At 48.2% G+C, this 21,719-nt stretch overlaps 1 protein-coding gene across 5 annotated transcripts in view; it reads right to left on the bottom strand.

Annotated features, from left to right (window-relative positions):
- Nucleotides 1-21,719, bottom strand: part of GLT1D1 (glycosyltransferase 1 domain containing 1) — a 51,336-nt gene that overhangs the window by 9,072 nt on the left and 20,545 nt on the right. The window contains exons 5-11 of one of the 5 annotated variants that reach the window (XM_088801094.1): nucleotides 21,067-21,103; nucleotides 19,433-19,489; nucleotides 18,416-18,592; nucleotides 13,608-13,703; nucleotides 12,979-13,028; nucleotides 3,306-3,349; nucleotides 1,852-1,972 (exon numbers count right to left, since the gene is read on the bottom strand). In XM_088801094.1, coding sequence (XP_088657220.1) covers nucleotides 1,852-1,972; nucleotides 3,306-3,349; nucleotides 12,979-13,028; nucleotides 13,608-13,703; nucleotides 18,416-18,592; nucleotides 19,433-19,489; nucleotides 21,067-21,103 — 582 coding nt within the window. The remainder of the gene's footprint in view (nucleotides 1-1,851; nucleotides 1,973-3,305; nucleotides 3,350-12,978; nucleotides 13,029-13,607; nucleotides 13,704-18,415; nucleotides 18,593-19,432; nucleotides 19,490-21,066; nucleotides 21,104-21,719) is intronic. The other 4 variants (XM_088801095.1, XM_074321931.2, XM_074321930.2 and 1 more) reach the window with 4 other exon arrangements.

Below are 21,719 nucleotides of genomic sequence, written 5' to 3'. Positions count from 1 at the left end.
CTCAGCAGCAGCCCCAGCACCGGCTCAGTAACAATGCACATTTTTACCTCTAATGTGAAGCGTGGACTGTATCGCCCCAGTGACTATAGTGGAAGCTGCTTTTAAACCACAGAGGAGATTAATGCTAATCATTGAGCTCGGACCGAGGTATTGACGTCGGGCTGAGATGAACACATTACAAACCCACGGGACGTGCTTTGAAAGCACCCCACACCGGAATCAATCATGGGCGTGGGTGTGTAGCCTCTCCCCCAGCACTCAGTCTTTTTGTTTTGCTTTTTTTTAATGATGCCACATTACAGGAAAATATCAGGCATACAACATCAGTCATTTCTTAAATGTAGGAAGGATTTCTTTTTCCTGCTTTAGTTACCATATTCTCTGAAACACTGAGGTTCACGAATCGTACGTTTTGGGCCAGTAAGTTCAGTAATTTCAACCCATGTCCAAAGGAATAATAATACATGGATATTACAGCTACTTACAACCCAGTAATAGCATCACTCTAAGCACACACTGTAAGCAGCAGCATGGGAGAGAGACAAAATGCAGCCGAGTCAAAGGCCTGGAGGCCCGTGGCCACATGTGTCGTCTCCTCCTGCAGGTTTGTCACATGCTCTTCAGTCAGTGCGTATGCCATGTCTGCTGTGGGCGATGCCAGCATTGGGAAGTAGGAAATACGAATGCTGCAGCCTGCGATGTAATGCTATGGAGAAAACCCAGTCCCGAAGGCTGGCCCCAGCAGGAGGGACCAGAGTCCACCCTTCGCAGATGCCACTCCTCAAAAGGAGTCCAGATGCAATGAACTAACAACAAAATAAGAGAAAGGACACCCCTCCGCGAGAGGCGCACACTGGTGCCTGCCTCAAGTACGTGTCACGCGAAGCAGCTAAGATACTCAGGTAAAATACCCCGTCACGTAAAACGCTCCAGTGAGAAGAGGTGGCGAAGGGCTGCGAGGCAGATAGAGCCCAACAGAAGAGCTGACGGTCCAGCCAGACCCCCATTATTTCAGCGGCAGGGGCTTTTTATTCGAACCTCTCCCTGCAAAACACACAACTCGGTAATGGATCTGAGTTGTGTGGGAAGGTGCACATTTAACCAAGCAGACTAGTGATTTGCTAGAGCTGAATGCTGGATGGAGAGACTAGATTACACCACCACCACCCCATCTGCGTCTCAGAGTACAGTGGTACCTCGGTTTTCAAACGTAATCCGTTCCAGAAGACCATTCGAGGTCTGAAACGTTCAAAAACCGAGGCAGGGTTTCGCCATAGAAAGTAATGCAAAATGGATTAAACCATTCCAGACCTTTAAAATCAACCCCTAAAACTGCAAGTTTAGCATGAATTTTACTATCTAATGATACCATAGATCCATAAAATTCATGGCGTTCGTAAACCAAAATGTTCGTCAACAGAGATGTTCGAAAACTGAGGTACCACTGTGCTCCCCTCCCATCCCTTCACCCCTGATTCTAAATTAGCGAGCACATTGAAGAAGGGAAGAAACCAACAGAAAGGGAGCTTCATGCAAAAACACCTACACCCCCTTCCCCTTCCAACCTTCTCAACCTCAGCGCCCTGTCACTGTGATACTTCGCGGCTCAGACGCAGTGTGCCTTCGCTTTATTTTAGTTGGCAGCTGGCGAGGAGAAATGGCAGCGAGAGATGAAACGATCTTTTTAAGTCCCAGAGAAAACTTAAGAACTACTTTTGAGCACCCAGGGAAATGTTACTTTGCTTTTTCCAAGCTCTGAGAAGGCAGGACCTGGACGCCACCTCCATCAGTAAGACGAGGGGTGACGGACAGTTTCCTGGGTGCACACCCAGCGCCCCGTTACGTCCTCACCTCCAGGATGGCAGCGGACATGCCTTCGGACACAGAGCTGTTCACCAGCGCGAAGCATTTCTTCACAACCGCGTGGAGGTCGCCCTGAGGCATCTCAGGGATCAGTCGCACCCCAGTGGCCCTGGAACGATACGGGCAGGGACCTTACGGGAGGGCTGGGAGGACAGGTGACAGTTGTGGAGGAACCCCCTCGGTCACCAGGAAGGTCACTGATCGGGGTGGGACACAAAAAGCAATATTGGGCTGAGAATCTGTCTCCCACCCTCATAAGGGAGGGGACAGCCGCTAACATCTCTGCTGTCGTTTGAATACATGTGACAAAGGAGACGTCTCAGACATTGGAAGTTGCAGGTAATGTGTTTGCCATTTTCTCTATAAGATTTACACAACATCCCATTTCTAATTCAACCTTTTTTCAAATATTTTTTTAAAGATCCCAATAGAGACCATAATAGACGTGTAATAAACAGACAGAAAAAGAAATACTAAAATAGAAAAAGGCAACAAGAACCCCCGTTCCCACCACCCACAGGTGACAATCTTTTTTCCTCTCGGTTTTGCCTTTTTAAAATTTTTCATCCAACGACACTGATGCTTCTCCGGCCCCCACCCCTCTCCATGACTCCCATGACTCGGATACAATCCTTTCACATGACTGGCTATGCCTTCACATACGTGCTCTCTGTACCTACGAGCAATGTAAGGACACCTGAGAGTATGGGGAACCATCGCCATCTCCGGTCCCGTTTGTGACGGGGTGGCCAGTATGGTGGGCTGGAATCCCGGGGTCCGTGAGGAATCACTAAACAGAGGCTGGCCACTCCTCTGGCCCTCGCCCTGGCCTGTCCCGCCACTGAAAATGTGGAACGTGATGGGTGGCACTTGCAGCCACAGGTGAAGGACGCAGGACAGAGAGACAGGAGCCCAAGGCCGTGAGTTCTGAACCAACCACGTCAGATTTTCATGGGAACAATTAAGCCCCAGTATGTTTAAGCCAGAGTGGGCAGGTCTCTGATCGGGGCAGACAAATGCAATGTACCGCAGGTACTCTGACAAACTGCTCTCCAAGGAGCGGTGGCAGTTGTCACCAGCAGAATAGGAGAGGGAACAGCTCCCCAGACTCTACCAAACCCTGAGTATTGACTTTTCCATTTGTGCCAATGTGACCGGTGCACATCGTCCTCTCAGCGTGGTTTCCGCTGGCCTTTCCCTGATCTCGCGAGGCTGGGCACCTCTGCCACTCCCCAGGGAACGGCTTATGCTCCGAGGATCTCAGTTCCCTTGCCTGTAAATGGGAAAGGAACAGTGCCTGGGGGCTCACGGGACCACTGGGAGGATGAAGTGAGGAATTATCTGTAACGTGCTGGGACCGAGCCCAGGACACGGACACTGGGCTGGTGGGCTGGCCACTCGGCTTCCTCTCCTGCAAAAGGCCCCTCCCTCCCCGTGCTCACCTCTTCACTTTGGCTTTCACTTCCCTTGTAAACACTGGATCAACCTGAAAAGAGACAAAGATAGATTTTAGGGAAAGCCTGCAATGAGCCCAAGTCGCAGAAGAATCGCATATGATGGCAAGAGAACCAGACTCGACAGTTGAGAAAGGGAGAAAAAGCAAGTCAAGTAGGAGAGAATGCCCCTGCGTGCAGCGGTTATGTCCTAAGAACTAGGACAAGAGAAGGACTTGGGAGACGGTCCCCGAGCAGTGCACGTACACTCCTGCCTGCTGCTTGGTCTGTGAAGCCTGGTGCAACAGGGCCAGCGCCCTCCACCCGACTCCAGGCCTCGCGACAGAAGCTCTGACAGCCATGGGATAACCTGACAGCACTTCAGATAGGTCTACGCAGTGCATTACCGTGGATGGATTTGTCGTAAAACCTTTGAGGCAGAATGAGTTGGAACCCTGAGTAGATCTAAGACAAAGGACAGAATTCAAATGTTATTTTTTTAACAGGGAGCCTTCCCAGAAACACAATTTTTAAGCCAAATTTTTAAGTCCATCAGCTGATGTGTGGATAAACAAAAGGTGATCCGTCCACACAGTGGCATATTACTCAGCCATGAAAGGATCACAGCTCTGACACTCGCCCCACCATGGATGAGCCCTGAACACATGATGCTAGTCCAAGAGGCCAAACACAAAAGGCCACATATCATGTGACGCCCTTTGTAGGAAACGTCCAAAATAGACAATTCCATAGAGAAAGAAAGTAGATTTGTGGTTGCCAGGGACTGGAGGGGTGGAGGGAATGCAGGTGACTGCTAACCGGTAGGTGTGGGGTTTCTTTGGGGTGATAAAAATGTTCCAGAATTGGGTGATGGTTGCAAAATGTTGTGACTATACTAACAAAAACCCCCATTGGATTATATACTTTAAAATGGTCATTTTTATGGCACGTGAACTCTATCTCAATTACAAAAAAGCCAAGTGCAGCCCCCTCATCACGACACCCCCAGAGCCCTGAGTGTGGATTGCACTCCCATGTCACATCTGGAGGGAGTCCGTCCTTTGGGACAGCTGTTGTGTTTGTCCCGCTGCACCTTTGGTGATTGACATGTGTTTTGAATCGACGCAACAGTGAAGAGCAGTGTTTTCAAGCTGATCCGCTAGGACAGTCTCTTTACTGCACGTGTTTTCCAGCAAACTCCTGTGCAGGAGCCCAGGGGCCACAGAGAGGGTGGGGCTCTGGGACAGACATCAGGGCCAGACCCCCACCCCCACCCCCTGCCACTCACAGTAATGGACCTCGCCGCCTCGGTTTCCCCATTTTACAAATGAACATAACAGCGCCTTGGGAGGATTAAGTGGGTTAAAACACATCCGTGCTGAGAGCGGTGCCTGGGACACGGCAGCTTCTATACGAGCAGAAGAAAAGCGTTAAATACCAAAGCCCTCCTGCAATAATGGACAGCAGCTGGTGCCACTGCGCCCAGCTTGTCTGAGCCTCACCCCAGATGTGCAGTGCCCAGTGACACGGCCACTCTTCTTAAGGTTTCAGATGGGGAGGTGGAGACAGGCAGTCGCTGTGTCAGAGGGACCTGCCACACCCCCGGCCGGAAAGCAAAGCACTGTGCATTAGCTCAGCCGACCTCGTCCCAGGTACATCCACCTACTAAGGCACGGAGATGACCTCGGACCCTTGTCGGCTACCCCAGGGGTCCTACAGCCTCCTTAGGAGGAGGCTGCCGGATACACTTATCACTTCTGGTTCATCCAGCTGCAAACTGCAACAAAACAACCAAGAGGCTGGTTTTGCCCTGTACTCCCCCTCCTCCCTGGTGCTGTTAACGATGAATACAATTTAAAAAGATGGCAAAGTGTTCTTAAATGTATGCAAGTGTAACCCAAAGTTTGCAACATTGCTTCAAAGATGCGGGCAGAGGAGGGTGTGAACACGTTTGAGGAGGAAGGTGTGATCCTGTTACTTCTGATGAGCTGGGAGTGAAGACGATTCGACTGCTCTTCTCAGTCACGCTTCGCCAGTAGCTCGAAGGAATGACAAACCCAGTCTTACGACGAATGTGACAACCACCCTGTAGTTTATCATGCTGATGGAAATCATTCTGTTTTCCAGAAACTTCATCTCAGTGTGCGGTGTGTGTGTGTAACCCCAAGCCCTTCAGAGCACTGGTGTGACCGAGATGTACCCCAAGACACTGGTCATGCTAAGTTCATTCATGACCCTGAGAACACGCTGTCACTTTGAAAGCTGACACAGCAAATGTGGGTGTGTAAGGAAAACTGAAGTTATTCCTAGAAAGAGTATGTTAAAGTTTGATGTATTTTAACAGCAAACTTACAGGAGCAGCACAGAAGACAGACAATATTCAAAACAGGCACGTGCACGTACCACAGGTCAGAGAAGTACGGTGAGTGGACAGGGTCTGCATGTGACAAAGATGCTGCAAGGGGGAGGGGTTAACACGTACGAGTCGGCAGTTACAGAACAGCCAGGGATGTAAAGTACAGCACAGAGTATGGTCAGTGACACTGTAATAACTGTGGGTCCTAAACTTACTGCGGAATCACCTCGTAAGTTATATAAATGTCCAACCACTACGCTGTACACCTGGCACTGACCTAGTACTGAATGTCAACTGTGATGGAAAAAAATTAAAATTAAAAAAGAATTTTAAAAATGCTGCAAACACCATTTAGTTGACGTCAGTAAGGACCCTGCTTGTGTTAAGAAACCCCAAATGCCGGCATTTCCCAGAAAAACGGAACGGGCTTACTTCCGACTGTTGCGAAAGTCGACTGCCGAGACTTAATCGCTGAAACATTCGGACCCGCACTAACGCTCTGACGCTCCGCTTTTGTTGCAAAAGTTCACATACAAATGAAAACAGAAAAACTGCCAGCGCCTGACCTCTGCCTCCTGTTTCCACTCTGAGCATTTACGTAGGTGCCTCTGGGCCGCGGGGAGGAACGTGGGCCAGTGGCCGTGGGCCTTGTAGTAGCCTTAGCGTAGCAACCTCCATATGTACCCTCCTCATGGAGCCGGCCGGCTAGATGCTGCTTGGGGGGACAGCAGGACGCGCGGGGGGCCAGAGGGACATGCGGGGGACAGGGACGTGCGGGGGGACAGAGGGACGCGTGGGGGGACAGAGGGACGCGCGGGGGGACAGAGGGACGCGCGGGGGGACAGAGGGACGCGCGGGGGACAGGGACGCACGGGGGGACAGGGATGCACGGGGGGACAGCTGGATGCGTGGGGGGACAGAGGAACATATGGGGGACAGCGGGACGCGTGGAGGCTGCAGACCGGCTCTATTCCTAGTAAGATCATCAGAGAAAAACTCCGACTGTGTAATTGGTTGTCTGTGGCCGCCGGTACCGATTGTATTCTTCCCGCTCACGCTTGGCCAACCTGTGTGAAGTCCTGTACGTGCGTTAACCTCATTTCTTACCAATAATCCTGTTACAATTGCCCCGACCTTAGGCAGGGGGACCCTGACGCTCAGAGAACTGGGAAACTCGGCCAGGGTCACACAGCAAGAGAGATGCTGGGCCATGAACCCAGTTCCGGCCTCTGGAGACTGACCCGAGCGCCTAGTGGGTTTTCTCCAGTGGTTCATAAGCCAGTGCTCACCTATTTACTGACCCCCTGTCCTCGCCTGCACCTTCTCCTTCCCCCCTCTCCCCTCGGGGTGCCACGCTCTCCCCCAGGAAGGCCCCACTGTCCCGCCTCCCAAGCACAGGCAGCTGCCACGTCTCTTGCCCCGTCATCGAAACCAGAAGAAACGTCTCCTCCACAGGCTTTCCTGCCGCCTCCTGACAGCACAGGCGCCCTTTGTTGTCCCCAGTTCATCTCCTCGCACCGTCTCCATTCCCTGCCCAAGGCCACGTCCAGGGCCTGTACACGTTTCTGTGCTCAGTCATATTTGCTGAATGAATGATTTCCACTTGACCCCACCTCCCATTTCCCCTGTCTGATTCGTTTTGCTCAAAGCATCCGCATTCCACCCTAACCCTAACGTCGTATCATGACGGAGTGAACAGGCCAACGGAAGCCGCCTTTGGGCTCCATGTATTCATGTTCAAGTCCGCATTTTACTTGTGGTCATTTTCAGTCAGCAATTCCTCGTTTCTAATTTTGTTAGCATGCTTCTGCTCTCATGATTAACTATTTGGGCAAAAGCAGTTCATCAAGGAGAAAACAATCAAATTTTACGAGAACACTGCAAAACCTCACACAAACTGAAATTTAACTGAAGACTGCACCCAACTTTTCTGATTTGCCGTCCACGTCAGTCCATTTCCAAGTCGCTCAGAGAAGCCAAGCAGAACAAAACAAAGGGGAGGACGGACATTTTTATTTAATGAGAGCACATCTGATGAAACTTTAAAAAGCCAAAGCATTGCAAGCAACAGAGAAAAATTCTCATTTCCTCTAAGCTTCTTTATTTTCCAGCATAACACATCGTTTCAACTCCCAGGCTTAAGGAGAATAATCTTCAATACAGGAAGTCATGGAGGAAAGTCATAAAGCAGTCTTGCTCAAACCAAACAGTCACTCACACTCCTTATCAAAGAGCCCCAGAAAAATGCAGCCACCAAAGCCCTCCTGCGAGCGGGGACCACACACTTGCTGACACGGCTGAACTGAGCCATCAAAGAAACTTCTAGAAGGTCAGTGCCAGACTCCAGCCATCCCGCAGCCAGTACCGAATCCCAGCACGTCCACACAGAGAGGAAACACCAGCAGGAGAGATCCTATCCTTGACACCCATGGCAGATACAAGTTATGCCGTTTGCATCCAAACATGTTAACTGACTTGCCAGCAGGTAGCAGCACTACATGACCCTGCAAATCATGCAACTAAACGCCAAGTTTCTCAAAGGTTCTCGCTGAGAACGGCCCCCCAAACAAATAGATATACAGCATCTACAAAAATAAGACATACACAGCACCGAGGACTTTTCAGCCACCTAGGGACATCACTCTATTTTATAAGTGGTTGGGAGAGCAGTAAAGGCCAGTTAGAAGGTGGAGTGATGGCCGCCCACAGAAAGAGTGGGAGCTGCCTCTGGGCAGGGCCCCGTGAGGGGGCAGGTGCAGCTGCGAGGGTGCTGGCGCCCAGCCCCGACTGCCGTTTGCGGACAGCACACCTGCAGCCTGTGTTCACTCGTTCCCACCTGTCTTCCTGACCGACTACATGCCCCACGGCAGTTGGCGCCAGGTCTGTGCCCGTCACTGGGACACACCCACGTGCCTCCAGCACAGGGGCACTCAGTAAGTTTGGGAAGAAATAAAAAAGGAAGTAAAATTGTACACACACAGGATGGGTATATACATATATGACAATGGACATTTTGCTTGTGTCAACGGATAGGAAGTACATAAAGATACCCAAGCCTGCCAGCCCCATCGGGCATCCACAAGAGGACGAAGGAAGCGGTGACAATCTTACCACAGCTGTGCCGTCTGAGCGCACCTTCCACCACTAAGAGTGGGGACAAAGCACCGAATGCATGCGAGGGACAAACAGTGGCCATCGTACTCCCACAACAGACCGATGACAGTCTCCAGCTCTTTCGCTTGGTCGTTGATGAAAACAAACAGGTAATCCACGTACGCTGTGGGCATCTGTGCTTTCTCGGACCACTCAGCATCACTTTCACCTCTTCCACCAGAGCCCTGCTTCCTTCAGGGGTGCTTCCTCTCCTCTCCCCACTGGGTACGGTCTGCTAAACGTGGAATCGGGTACCTGGACCGTGGACCTTGAACAGAAGGATCCGGAGACAGAGATGGGGGAGTACGTTTTCCCAGGTGTGCTGCCTGGAGTAAAGTGTTCCCGGCAAAGACTTCTGGCCTCTGGGGTTTCTTGGTTCCTGCCGCAGTGCGAGCCTGGCCTTCACCCTCCCCAGCAACTCTCTTAGTAGCTCTTGCAGTCTTCTGATAAACATCTTTTGCTGAAGTTGGGCTGATGCTTGCAGCCATGGGGCACTGACTGAGCTGTGCGGCTCCCTCCTCAGAGGGGTCTCTCCGTGGGGAGATGGACACGAGGAAATAACTGCTGTGAGCACCACAATTACCCGCTAATAGTAGACTGCTCTTTGTCAAGACGTGTTAACTAACCAAGTCGATGCAATTTTGCGCTAAGAGGGGCCGCACCTGACCTGGAAAAGCTGCAGCGCTCCAAAAGTGTGTAATTTACCTAAAGAGTTGATTCAGTCATTGAGCTGTGCAGTTAACAAAGAAAGACAGCCACCAAAGTAGAGTGTGCTCACATCAGATGTCACAAATAATTGTAGTACTTGGGGCATTTTATCTGTTAGATGAGATCGCCATTAAAATACGGATTTTAATGTCCCAAGATTTGACCTCTGACCCACTTCTCAAATCCATTTCCAGATTACCAGCATATTAACCCGTAATGTTGTAGCACAGGTTCAAATTCAAATGTAAAATCGTTTTCGTCTCCTGCTAGGTCTGTATTCACACATGATGGTGAATTGAATCCTTGACTCTGAAAACTGATGAGACGTTTGGAAATCTGATCATGATGATGGGGCAGCTGGTTAAACTGAGTGGTCGGGAGAAGCAGAGCCAACAAGGTCACGTCTGAGCCACAACAAGATCTGGGGAGAGAGTTTTGCTGAGGAAATAGCCAATGAACTGGCCTTATGGGGGAACACGTTCAGGGGACACACACAGCATCCAGCGGGGCCAAGTCAGTGTTTTCCAAACTTCAGATTATGAAGCTAATCATGAAATCAATTTGGGGGTTAAAAACAAGCTTTTCTAAAATGACATGGACTAGAATAGCACAGCATAGAATGAAGGTAAATAGAGTTGTTTGGTAAAGCGTGTCTCCGTGTGTGTGTGTGTGTGTGTGTGTGTGTGTGTGTGTGTCGCTGTGCATGTCTCCGTGTGTGTGTTGCTATGCGTGTCTCTGTGTGTGTCTGTGTGTCGCTGTGCATGTCTCCGTGTGTGTGTTGCTATGCGTGTCTCTGTGTGTGTGTGTGTGCGCGCGCGTGTGTGTCGCTGTGCCCAGTGTGCTGACTTGGTTCTGTCAGCTCACGAGAGCCAGCTGTGCACACCCACTTCCCTTCTCAACTCTGGTCAGTGACATCTGCCTGACAACTTGAACCTGATCCTGGTAAAAGTTCTTAACGCCATGGAAATAGGCAAATAGGGCTTTTAGAAAACGGCTTCTCTCCCCCATCCCCAGAGAACGGTTGTGCACACTCACCAGCGTGCCGCTCCTTGTGGCTGAGAAGCAGACACACACACGTGACTGAAAGGCAGCAGCCTGCCTGAGTCGTGGGCGGCTCTGAAATGTGTGACTACGTGTGTCAGTTTTAAATCTTCTGTGGGGCAGAGGGAAACGAGGCGCACATGCTATTGGAAGGGGTCTGTGGCTCACTGGATTCAATGCTGCCTTCAGAAATTTAGAAACAAATTACTCCGTCTGCTGAAACGACATCAAGTTTTTTGGGGGGTGGCTTTTGTTTACCCCTTAGATTTGATGAAGACCTTTTACAAGGTGGGAAATTGCTGTGGCCTGAATGTCTGCGCCCTCCCCCAAGTTCATGTGCTGGCATCCTAACCCCCAAGGTGACAACAGTAAAAGGTGGGGCCTTTGGGAGGCTGAGGAGACGGCTGTGTGACTTACTGCAGCTTATTCGGATCTGGAAGCCTTGGTCTCTCCCGCGAACGGACAAAGTGACCAGACCCTAAGAAAGCGCGGCTAAGTGTGAGGGTGGCACAGTGCCACATGCTTATCAGTGGTCTGCTAGGGGGCACATGTGCCACCACCCGGGGATGCATTTCCCCATTCCCTGCAGGGGCTTCCATGGTGAGCAGTGGATGCCTCTGGAAGAAGTGCTTTAGAATCAGTCATTCATGGCAGTGAACTGAAGGTCTCGGGACCCTCAGATGGCGACCATCACAGCAGGTTGGGGCTCCCACACCAGGGCCCCCTTTCCTGGCTGTGCCCTCTCATCACTTGCAGTCCCAGCTCCACCCAAGGAAACCAGCAGCCTGAGAGCCGTTGCCCAAACTTGAGCTATTTGCGCCCACTTTCACAGTGTGTCATAGCTGCATGCCATCTGTCCCTCAGCTTATTTGGTACTTTTCGTGCAGTCAACTCAGTTTATTTTTAAAGGAAATGTGCGTAATTGGAAAGCCAGTGTCACGTGCCATAGATAGAATGCAACCATGAAAATGCAGACAGTGACAAAGAAAGCCAGGTTAACTCAGTTCTTTCTACCCCCGTTATTGCCAGCCCAGGGCTCTGAGCTTGGGGCCTTCTCTCCTGGTTAGCAAAAATCTTAGCATCAACCTGAAACTTCTTTCAGCCATGCTCTTCAAACAGAGGGACGGAAAGAGAATTAAAATAGTCATAATAATAACTTTGCCACTAGGGGACTTAACACTAATTAGTGCACAAGGAATTATCTTGTTATCACCAAAAGCCTGGCACTGAGTGTGTGTGTGTGTGTGTGTGTGTGTGTGTGTGTGTGCAGGTGTGTGTGTGCAGGTGTGTGTGTGCAGGTGTACGTGTGTGTATGAGTGAGTGTGTTAAACCAAATGACGCAGATTGAGGCCTGCTTCATTCTCCTTGACAGCCTATGTGGCCACACAGATTCTCTAGCCCATGATACGTTGGTTAGGTTAGGTGGCCTCTTTCTCGGTAAACGTACTATTTCCAAAGGTCCTTTAGAATACTGAGAAAAGTGTGGGCGCTGCATTGCATGCTCTGTGGGTCCCAGGGAACTAGAAAACCTGCATAAGGCAGAATTACAGAACACATGAGACTGAGTTCTGTAGAAGGCCGCTCACACCTGTTATGTGAAGTGACACAGTGCAGTCACACAGGAATTCAACAAGCACACACAGCTCTGCCTGCTTGGCTACCGTGCAAAAGGAAGAGACAGAAGTTGTTCATGGGGTGCACCGTGCAACCCCGGAACAGAGACCCCACGGAGAAAGGGAGGTGTCGCTGCCGTGTTCCGTGTCACTGCATGGAAACACTACGTGTGTTTTGTCCAAACTGCTTGGAGTAAATCAAAGTTCACGTTCATGAGATGACCGGTGTCGCCACAGATTCTCCCAGCCCTGAGCTCTCAGACCTGAGTGGGGAACAGAGCACGCGCTAAGGGGCAAGAGGAAATCTTGGAGTCCCGTGGAATGAGCGGCAGGACGTCCAAGCCCTTCCACGGGTCTCGGGTCCCCAGGGGTCAGGTATGGACCCCTCCCCACGTGGAGTGTCTCTCCTGCTGACAGACGCTTATTTTCCATCCCAGCGCAAGTCAGTTACAGAATGGGGGCCCTGGTGAAGAAACTGCTGTTTGCCGAGCAGTTTAGGGGAGCTTCCAAGACAAAGCGGCTCACGCATGAGGCCTGCCTTCTGCGCGGTTCAGACCAGCTTTCCCTTTCTACGGCTCCTCTGAGTTTCCGTAGGACTCACTCGTTCTCCTTTGCAGCAATGAACTAAGCGCAAAGAGGTATAAAGCCTCGTAACATTTACCCTGCTCTGGTTTTCATTTTTTAAAAGGCAGACATTAGTTACTTACAAGGAACAAAATAATTTGGTTTGAAGAGTAACGTAAATTAATTTTAGAAAATATATAAAAAGCATAAGACAACAGAAATAGGTAAATGCTGTCATGGCACTTACTTCAGGACCTACGATCACCATGTAAACGTTGGGCTCTTCTCGATGCCATTCTCGGGGAGAGAAAAGAAAGAAACTTTTAAAATGGTGATAAGTCACAGCTGAAAACATAATTATTACACTACAATATATATTACTTCAAACCATTTTTCTTTCACACTAGTCAATTTGAATTACATTTATTTAAAATGTAAATCTTTGGCATTTTTTGCTTTTAGGCAAAATATTTTTCTAGAACATTACGTATTGTCCAGATACCTAATTTATTAGATACCAGCACTGCCACGCCACCAAAGCTCAGTAATATACTGGAGCACATGCAGATCGACTTTAGCGACACAAATCCACACACATGGTACACTCTGACGTGTGGGAAACATTTCCAGATCAAATTATTTTAGCCTTATAATTATCGGCTATTTTTTATGATTTCCTCAGAAGCCTAGGGCAAAGGAAAGTAGAAAGCAGCAGACATTACGACTCAGAACTATTGTTTTTCTGGTTGCTTTCAGTGTAACCTAGAAACGGGTCTGCAAATGTGCAGAGGAAAAGATACAGCTCAAAGCCCAAATGAGAACAGGGTGAGACAGGCGCCCACGGGAACCCGCAAGCAGGCTGACTGCCAAACATACCTGCGAAGGCATCCACCAAGTACAGCGGGTCTTTGACTTGTCTGAGCCCACAGATCAGGAGAAACACATGTAAATTATCAGCGCTTTGCTGGATGTCTGCAACAGAAGGTGTTTTCAGTGGCGAGGTCTCAGCCTGATACGTGGCAACTGCATCAGCCAGCCCGGGAGCCACAGGGCTCTGAGTCCCCACCACTGCTCTCACTCCCTAACCGTCACATCCCTTACATCCCGTCATTGAGGGACTGACTCCTCAAGGTCAGTCCATCTCAGCTGAGCTCAGACGTAGGAGTGAGCCGGCACGCTCAGGTGAAGTGAGAATTGACCTGGGCCGAACTGCCGCGAAATCATGAGAAACTACATGGTGGTGGTTTTAAGCCACCAAATGAAGAGGGGACTTATTATGCAAAAATAGATCACTGAGTCAATAGAAATTGGAAATGCAATTAACACAAGCTGACCTAAAACTGCATCATTTGCAAACTTATGTAAATGAACATAAAAATCTTGCAAGTAAAAGGTTTTCATTCATTCATTCCATTTCATTCCTCCATTGCTTAATGCAAACATTTTCCTTTTGGAAGTCTTGAATAGGAATATGATTGACACCACTTTGATCCAATCACAAAAGCTAAATAATAATAATAATAATAATAATAATGCACAACCAGCTCTAGAGAAAATCTTTACTGAAATGTTAAGATTCAGAAGTCCTTCTTAGAAAAGCCTTAAAAAATTATCACAGCCTCTGAATTACCTGTGAGCAATTTCATTGAGATATATGAGTTTATTTTTTTATATTTCCCCAGTATTCTGAGTATCCTGAAACTAATCTTAGAAATACAAACTTTTTTGAGTATTGTTTGACCCAAAGTTGAAGCCAGAAGCTTATGTGCAGAAGTTGAACTTGAGATCAAAGGAGCTGAGGTCAGAGGAAGTTGAGGTCAAGCATTTGAATCCAGGTCAGGGGACAGCAATTCTCTTTAATGATCAAAGTGGAAGAATACCTTTAAGGATAAGGTGTGAAAAACAGTCAAAATCTAAGTTGCCGGGCAAGAACCATCAAAGGATGCTGAAACCAGTGAGGGAAAGTTTGGTGAGGATGGAAATTAAAAGTGTCTTCTCAAAAATTACTTACAAAGGAACTAGAACATCTGTACATGGAAAAACCCGGGGACACCCACTTAAGTGAGGAAACCTTAGCCCAATGCACATGGGTGTTTATACACACACACACACACACACACACACCACACACACACATCACATACACACCACACACACACACACCACACACACACACACACACCACACACACATCACATACACACACACACCACACACACACACACACACCACACACACACATCACATACACACACCACACACACACACACACCACACACACACACACACACCACACACACATCACATACACACACACACCACACACACACACACACACCACACACACACATCACATACACACACACACACCACACACACCACACACCACACACACACACCACACACACACCACACACCACACACACACACACACACATCACATACCACACACACACCACATACACACACACACCACACACACACACCACACACACCACATACACACACACCACACACACACCACACACACCACACACACCCTTTATATATTGAAAAAGAAAATAAAAAACCCAGTAATGGGAGAAGTTGATGTAAAGTGTCTCCAGACGTGATGCACAGAGAAGGACACAACATCACTTACAGCTATTCAACTATATAAGAAGGAAAAGAAGGAAGGTGGCAGGACAAGAACCATGCAAGTCCCAAAAAGAGGGGGACAGTGGAGACTCGCTATTACTGAATGGAGAAAAAGTAAATTCAAGAACAAAACTAACAAGCAAGGATCGCGTCCTGAGAAGGCATGCAAAGAAAACATTTTTAAAACCCATGTGACGCTTGGGCACAGAGACACATTTAGTTCTTTATTTTTGCTATGCGACCAGTACAGATGTTGGAAACCTAGCTATGGTCTCCCTTTATCCTGCTTTGACACATCACATCCTTGTTCCTCAGAACCGCCGGTTCAGAAGGCCCGGTGGCCTTTCGATCAGGTAAAGCTGGAAAAAAGCGGCCCTCACCCACCTGCACCCCAGCACCCCGAGGAACGTCAGCCTGGAGAGAGAAAATGATAATTCACAACACTGATCTTCAGGGTGTTCAGGCTGTGACTTACGGTAACTCAGATTAACTTCAGACTCGCTACGGCCCTGCCCAGCTTTAGGGAAATGTAGTGTGTTCAGCCTTAGATTTTAAAAACAGAAGGAAAATAGACTGCCCTGTGCAGGTCTGGAGGTGAAGCAGGTACCACCCTAATTTTTTTTTGGTGGACTTTGTTTCCTCGTATTAACCCCAAACTTAACTTTTCTTATCTTTGCTTTTCCACTAATATCCAGATTATCCACATGAATGAAAGTTTGAACACATCGCTTGCAAACACATACATTTATGTATCGTTCTGACGTTCCCACTTCCTGGAGAAGCGTATTTTTATCTTCCAAATAAAATGTGTCATTTTCATGGTCTGGCACCATATCGGTCCCAAAACGCACTTCCTCATCCTGTAAGTGACTCATCAGCTGCCTCCTGAACAGAAACCCAGTCCACGTTAAGGCACTTTCTGTCCCCTTTTTTCTATTCTAGCAGCTCTGTTTATTTTCTGTATGTGTTATTATAAGAAGAAAAGAATTCAAGAACTTCAGATGAGTGTAGTAGACTTACGTGAATTTTAGCTGAAAGATTGGATTTGGGGGCTGTGAGAGCATAAAGGGATCTAGTAACATTAATTTTTCAGATGAAAAACCAGTGAGTTTTCCTAGGAAGAAGTATACTACCATCTGAGTTAGGCATAGTAGAGTCTCCATATAGAAAAACAAATCGAGTTTAGAAAGAGAGAGAAAAATAAACACTAGAAATAGAAATAAAATAAAATGGAAAACAAACAGGGAGGTGTGGCCAGGTCAGACTTAAGCTTTCATAGTTTGGGGATTTGATGGCCTGCAATGAATCGATACTTTAAATGTCTTGGTCATTGGCATTTAGAAGATCACTGAACCATTGCCACATTGAAGGTGTATGCAGAAAAGCTCAGATAGCCTCGCAGACCAGGTGACTCAGGCCAGGTGCCCGCCACACCTTCTGATCAGAGCAGCTATTGTAAATATCACGTGAGCAATGACAGCAGTGCCACTTAGGGCATCTCACCTACTCTGTTCTTTATGTGTTCCTCGCTGCTCTGTTGGAACGTGGAATCTGGTTAGCATAAAAACCGTGTAATGCTATAAACTCAGGAGACAGCCGTCTGTTAGCTCGGGCGTGTGACACACTGCAAGGGAGAATGCATCATCAACTTGACAGCAGATATGTCAGAAGCGAGCTGTAAACCTTGGTGACGGATCAGCTACCTGCCAACTTACATGGAGTGTTCAGAGCGACCCTGTGCAGCCCCCTCCCCTTGATTTCACAGTTAACAGTTCCTAAGAATTCAGAGGGTGTTTGATCACGCAGCGTCTGTATCATATTCACTGTATCTTCTGCTGTCACCGCCTGAGGCTCAAAGTGGAGTGACACATCACAACCACAAGTTCTGAGCGCGCCAGAAGCCAGGGTAAGATAGAGGGTGGGTGACAGTGGCGGCCCATCTCTGCAGTCTGGCAGACGGCAGAGACGGACGGCCACGCAAATGAGAACAGATGCCGGATCATAAAACCCAGAGACCCGACTGAGCCTAGCACATCTTCCCCTTAAGCCATTCTCTAGCCCAGTCACAACCCACGCTCCCCTGTGACCCATCTATTCTGCATACGTTCACACCTTCTAATTGCACCCATTACGATTAACGTGTGGCCAAGTAGGTCTCTGGGGAAAACGTTTTCTAAGGAGCATTTTTAAATCTCTCAGCTGTTTCGTGAATCACTCAATAATAAGACCAATGAGACAACAGAACTCAATAAGAAATCCTTCTGCTTTTGGAAATTATGAATCTTAGTTACACAGCAACTGGGTCCTACGATGGATAGAAGATGGAATCACCTCACAGCAGGCAATGAAAGATGGGCCCATTGGCTCTGAGCGATGGCACGCATGACCCGACAAGATAAAGCAGCCGGACAGCAAAGCGTGGGCTCGTCTGTGATGCTGAGAACAGCTCGGCTCTTGTCACTGAGACTGACGGACACACTCAGAAATTATTTCTAATGAAATGCGGGGACATTTGGTTTTCTTTTCAAGGGAGTCTAACGCTGACATACAGTGTGCAGCAGAGGTTTTGTTTGAAGTTTTTGGAGCAGAAGCCAGCTTGCGGCAGTGTCCTCATGTTTGCTGAGGGCGGGACATCAAGCCCATGCTCCATCTCTTCCTTGAAGTTCATGGCCGGACCTGCAATTTCATCTCCCCCCCGGGAGTCCTCATGCCTTGTCGTCTCTCGGGAGAAACAGTTCAGGCTAAAACAAGTACATGCGTAGGCTTCCATTTGCATTTGTGGGCCAGTTTTAGCTGCCCTAGCACCTTGAGCAGAATTACTGGGCTGGTCAGCCTGTCAGGCATTTATAACCCCAAAGGGCACACACTTAGGAGCCTCACGTGTGGACATCGAAACTTTCTCTCCTGAAACATGCTGTACAAAAAACATCTTTTTGTTTAAACATCGTGACTATGCTTAGATGGTAACACGCACAGAAATGCAGCAGCAAGACCCTCCAAGCCGCATTACATGCAGGGAAAGTGGTACCGTCACAGCATCTGCTCACGTGCGACGTGTGAAAGCTGATTAGGGGCCGGCTCAGCCCAGCGGTTCTGTTTTGAGAACTGGCTCCTCAGGCAACAGCTGGGCAGATGCGTGACGGCTGAAGTCCCAGCAGCTAAACCACTGCGTAGCAGGAAGCTGCAAAAACTCTGACCGTCCAACAAGGACTGGCCAAGTAAGTCTACAGAAGCCACAGTAATACGATGAAGGAATGAAAAGTCACGAGGTAATTAGAACTAGTAGATAAATTTACAAAATACTGCAGAATATGGTGTCAACGTGGAAAACCCCAGTGTCTTTCTATATATTAGCAACAAACAACTCAAAAATAAAATTTAAAAACATTTGTAATAGCATCAAAAATAAAATCCTTAAAAATAAATATAGGTATATATTAAATATAAAATAATTATAATTCTGTAATTTGATATATTAAAAATATTTATAATGTTACGTTATAAATATATTTATAATGTTCAAAGACAAAAGTGTCATAGATATACTATAGCTATAATAACAATGTTATAGATAAATACATAAAAATCATTATATATGTAACATTGTTAAGAAAGATCACATCGAAATGTTAATAGCAGTTCCTTTTGGTGCTGAGATTTCAAGTGGCTTAAATTTTTGTTTCTTCATCTGCTTTCCATTTACCCTTCTACAATGGTCATTGATTACGCGTGTAACAAATAAAGTAGCATGAAACGAACACAGGAGGGTGGCATCCTTAAAAGACCAAATGTCACACGGAGGGACACTGAACGTCGCGGTGGCATGTCCTCTGAGCAGCACCCTCTCCCTCCTGCCCTGCAGCTGGAGTTTCCTTTCAAGGATCAGACCCTGACGGCGCCTCCAAGAGCAGAGATGCCGACTCCTGCTATCCTGTTCTCCTAAACCAGGGAATGTCTTTGACCCGACAGCTCTTTTCCACAACCACGAGCACGTCAGGAACTTCTGACACTGGCTGACAAGGTACACGTCAAACAAAACCCCACCAGAAGACTCTCTCTCTCACCTGCACGCTGAAGAAAGGCGTCCCAATTAAAGGCGGTGTTTGGTGCTGTGGCGATTCCTGGGTCAAAGAAAAGAGAAGGGAGTACACACTGCTGACGCAGAACCAGCTATTCCGTGTTGCATTTAAGCGACGGTCACACGTGGGCCTCATAAAGCCACTTGGCGTTCTGAGTGCTTCACGAATGCCCGTTAATACCTCCACACCTGAGGTTTAAAGCGAGCCCACGGGTTCCCAATGGGCAAAACCACCACCTTCAACCCCACCAGCCATGTGTGGGCCAGGCTGCCTCTAGGTCATTGGAAGTCTGAGTTCCTTAGAAATGCATGTAAGTAAGAGGTTCCTAAAACATTAGCACCTAACCTCTACTAGCCCCAGGTAGAAAGGATGTCTTTATGTCAAGTTCCTAATCTCATCCCTCTCCAAGTCATGTATGATTGCCTGCTGTCTGTGTCATTTCCTCAGACAGATGTGTTTTAAATTCTCTGAAAATCTGAACATTTTAAGATACAGAAAATTCAGTGACAACATTTAACAGATTGTCTTGGTAGCAGAAAAAAACTGAAATTTCGTGAAATGTAAATGAAGTCATTCAACCACCTCCACATTGCACATCTAATGTCTGAGTGCCCCCCCCCAGCCTGCCCTGAGCACCTCTGGGAGGGGGTGTCCCACACGACCCTGGAAGTCCTAAACCCCGCTGAGCAGGTTGACACTTTCAGTGCATCCGGCTGGAAACTGAGGTTCCGAGAGCTTACGCCGTATTCAGAACGCTTGCAGGCAGCAGGAGCAGCGTTCACACCCACGTGCTGCTTCCAAGCCGTGGTTCTGCTGCCTGGCGAGCCTTTCCCTGGGTTGGGCATCAGGCCACGGCCGAGGAGCAGGGAGGTGCCAGCCACCTCCTGCCCTGACACACGCACGCACCTTTCACGCTCACAGAGCCAGCACATCGTTTTTAAGAAGCGGGCTCCGAGAAAGGGTTTGTTTGGTAAGCGACTCTGCTGCTGCAGGCGTCAGTGGAACCACCCAAGCACTGATGACAGTGTCATGCGCTGTGGGCAAGGTGGGCCTGAGGGAGGCCGTGCCCCTGCTGGTCAGCACCACGGAAAGCGCCTCACGGGGCCTGAACGCTGACCTTGGCCCCAGCACCTGGTCTAACCTCAGTCTGGCATCAGTTACGTGTTCTTCCTAGGAGCTGCTCAAGCCACGATTCCCATCGGGCAGTACAGTCATTTACTGGCTGTGTGTAGATCCCGAGGGTTTCGGGAGAGGATGTCGAGGCCACCACCGGCCAGGCCCAGCTGAGGCAGGAAGGGGTGGACAGCGCAGAAGTGTTCCTTGCCCCCCAGTTCAACTCAACCTAAACAGGGAAGCCCATCGTTTTCCTTTTCTAAACATCCCACTGACAGAGTGCATTGTACTTTACCGGTTGAAACATTAAGTGATCTGCATTTTAAATTATTCTTTTATAATGTTCTGTTTATCTTCTATCTTAACGTTAGAAAATAATAAACGGGTATCCATTCTATGAACTAATTTAAGTAAATCTCGCGTTATTTCATCCACAAACATTTCAGTACATGTCTCTAAAAGATAAGGACTCAATTTCTTTTTCAAATATATTTAAAAATTCTTACCTTGGCTCTGGACATAGATCTTACCCTTAGCATGCGGCTTTAAAAAAGAGGGGAGAAAGGGGAAAAAAAGTAAATTTGATAGATTGTTACAACTGCTTTTTAGAAATAAAATAAAGGCCGTAAAATAATCATCTTGGAAAACATCACAAAGCATCCGCTATAGAGCCGCTCACAGGCTAATTACTTTATAGGAGCAAAGAGTTAACCTCTGCTTTTAATGGGGATTAGCCCATTAAAAGTACAGCATTATAAGGTGAGAAGCCCAGAGAAAGAAGGCCCTTATATTAGGCATCATACAATTTTAGAGTCTTACAGTTACTATGTTAGTACAAAGTTATTGAAGCTCAGACGAGAACATGCCAGTGACACAGCCCCTCTGGTGCATATCGTGTGCTGAAGCTGCGGGTAGGCATTTGGGGACATGGTTGGGGAAACACATCCTTGAAAGGAAAGAGTATGCTCCCACAACTCTGGGGAAGGAGAAGAAGGAGGCGATGGCGATGGGTAAGAGCGCCCACCATGTGGGGAAACAAGAAAGCAGGCACCAGGGGCAGACGCTTCCAGGCAGGTGAGTGGACTGGTCTCAAGGACCCTGTAAGGCCGTCCCCGAATGCCTCTCTGACATCAAGGGAATGTGTGGCACTCACATAGGT

The sequence above is a fragment of the Rhinolophus sinicus genome, chromosome 9, assembly GCF_057876585.1.
Source record: "Rhinolophus sinicus isolate RSI-liver-muscle chromosome 9, RSI-T2T, whole genome shotgun sequence".
NCBI lineage: Eukaryota > Metazoa > Chordata > Mammalia > Chiroptera > Rhinolophidae > Rhinolophus > Rhinolophus sinicus.
The sequence above is the reverse complement of the archived record's forward strand: the minus strand, read 5'-3'. Positions and strand labels throughout refer to the sequence as shown.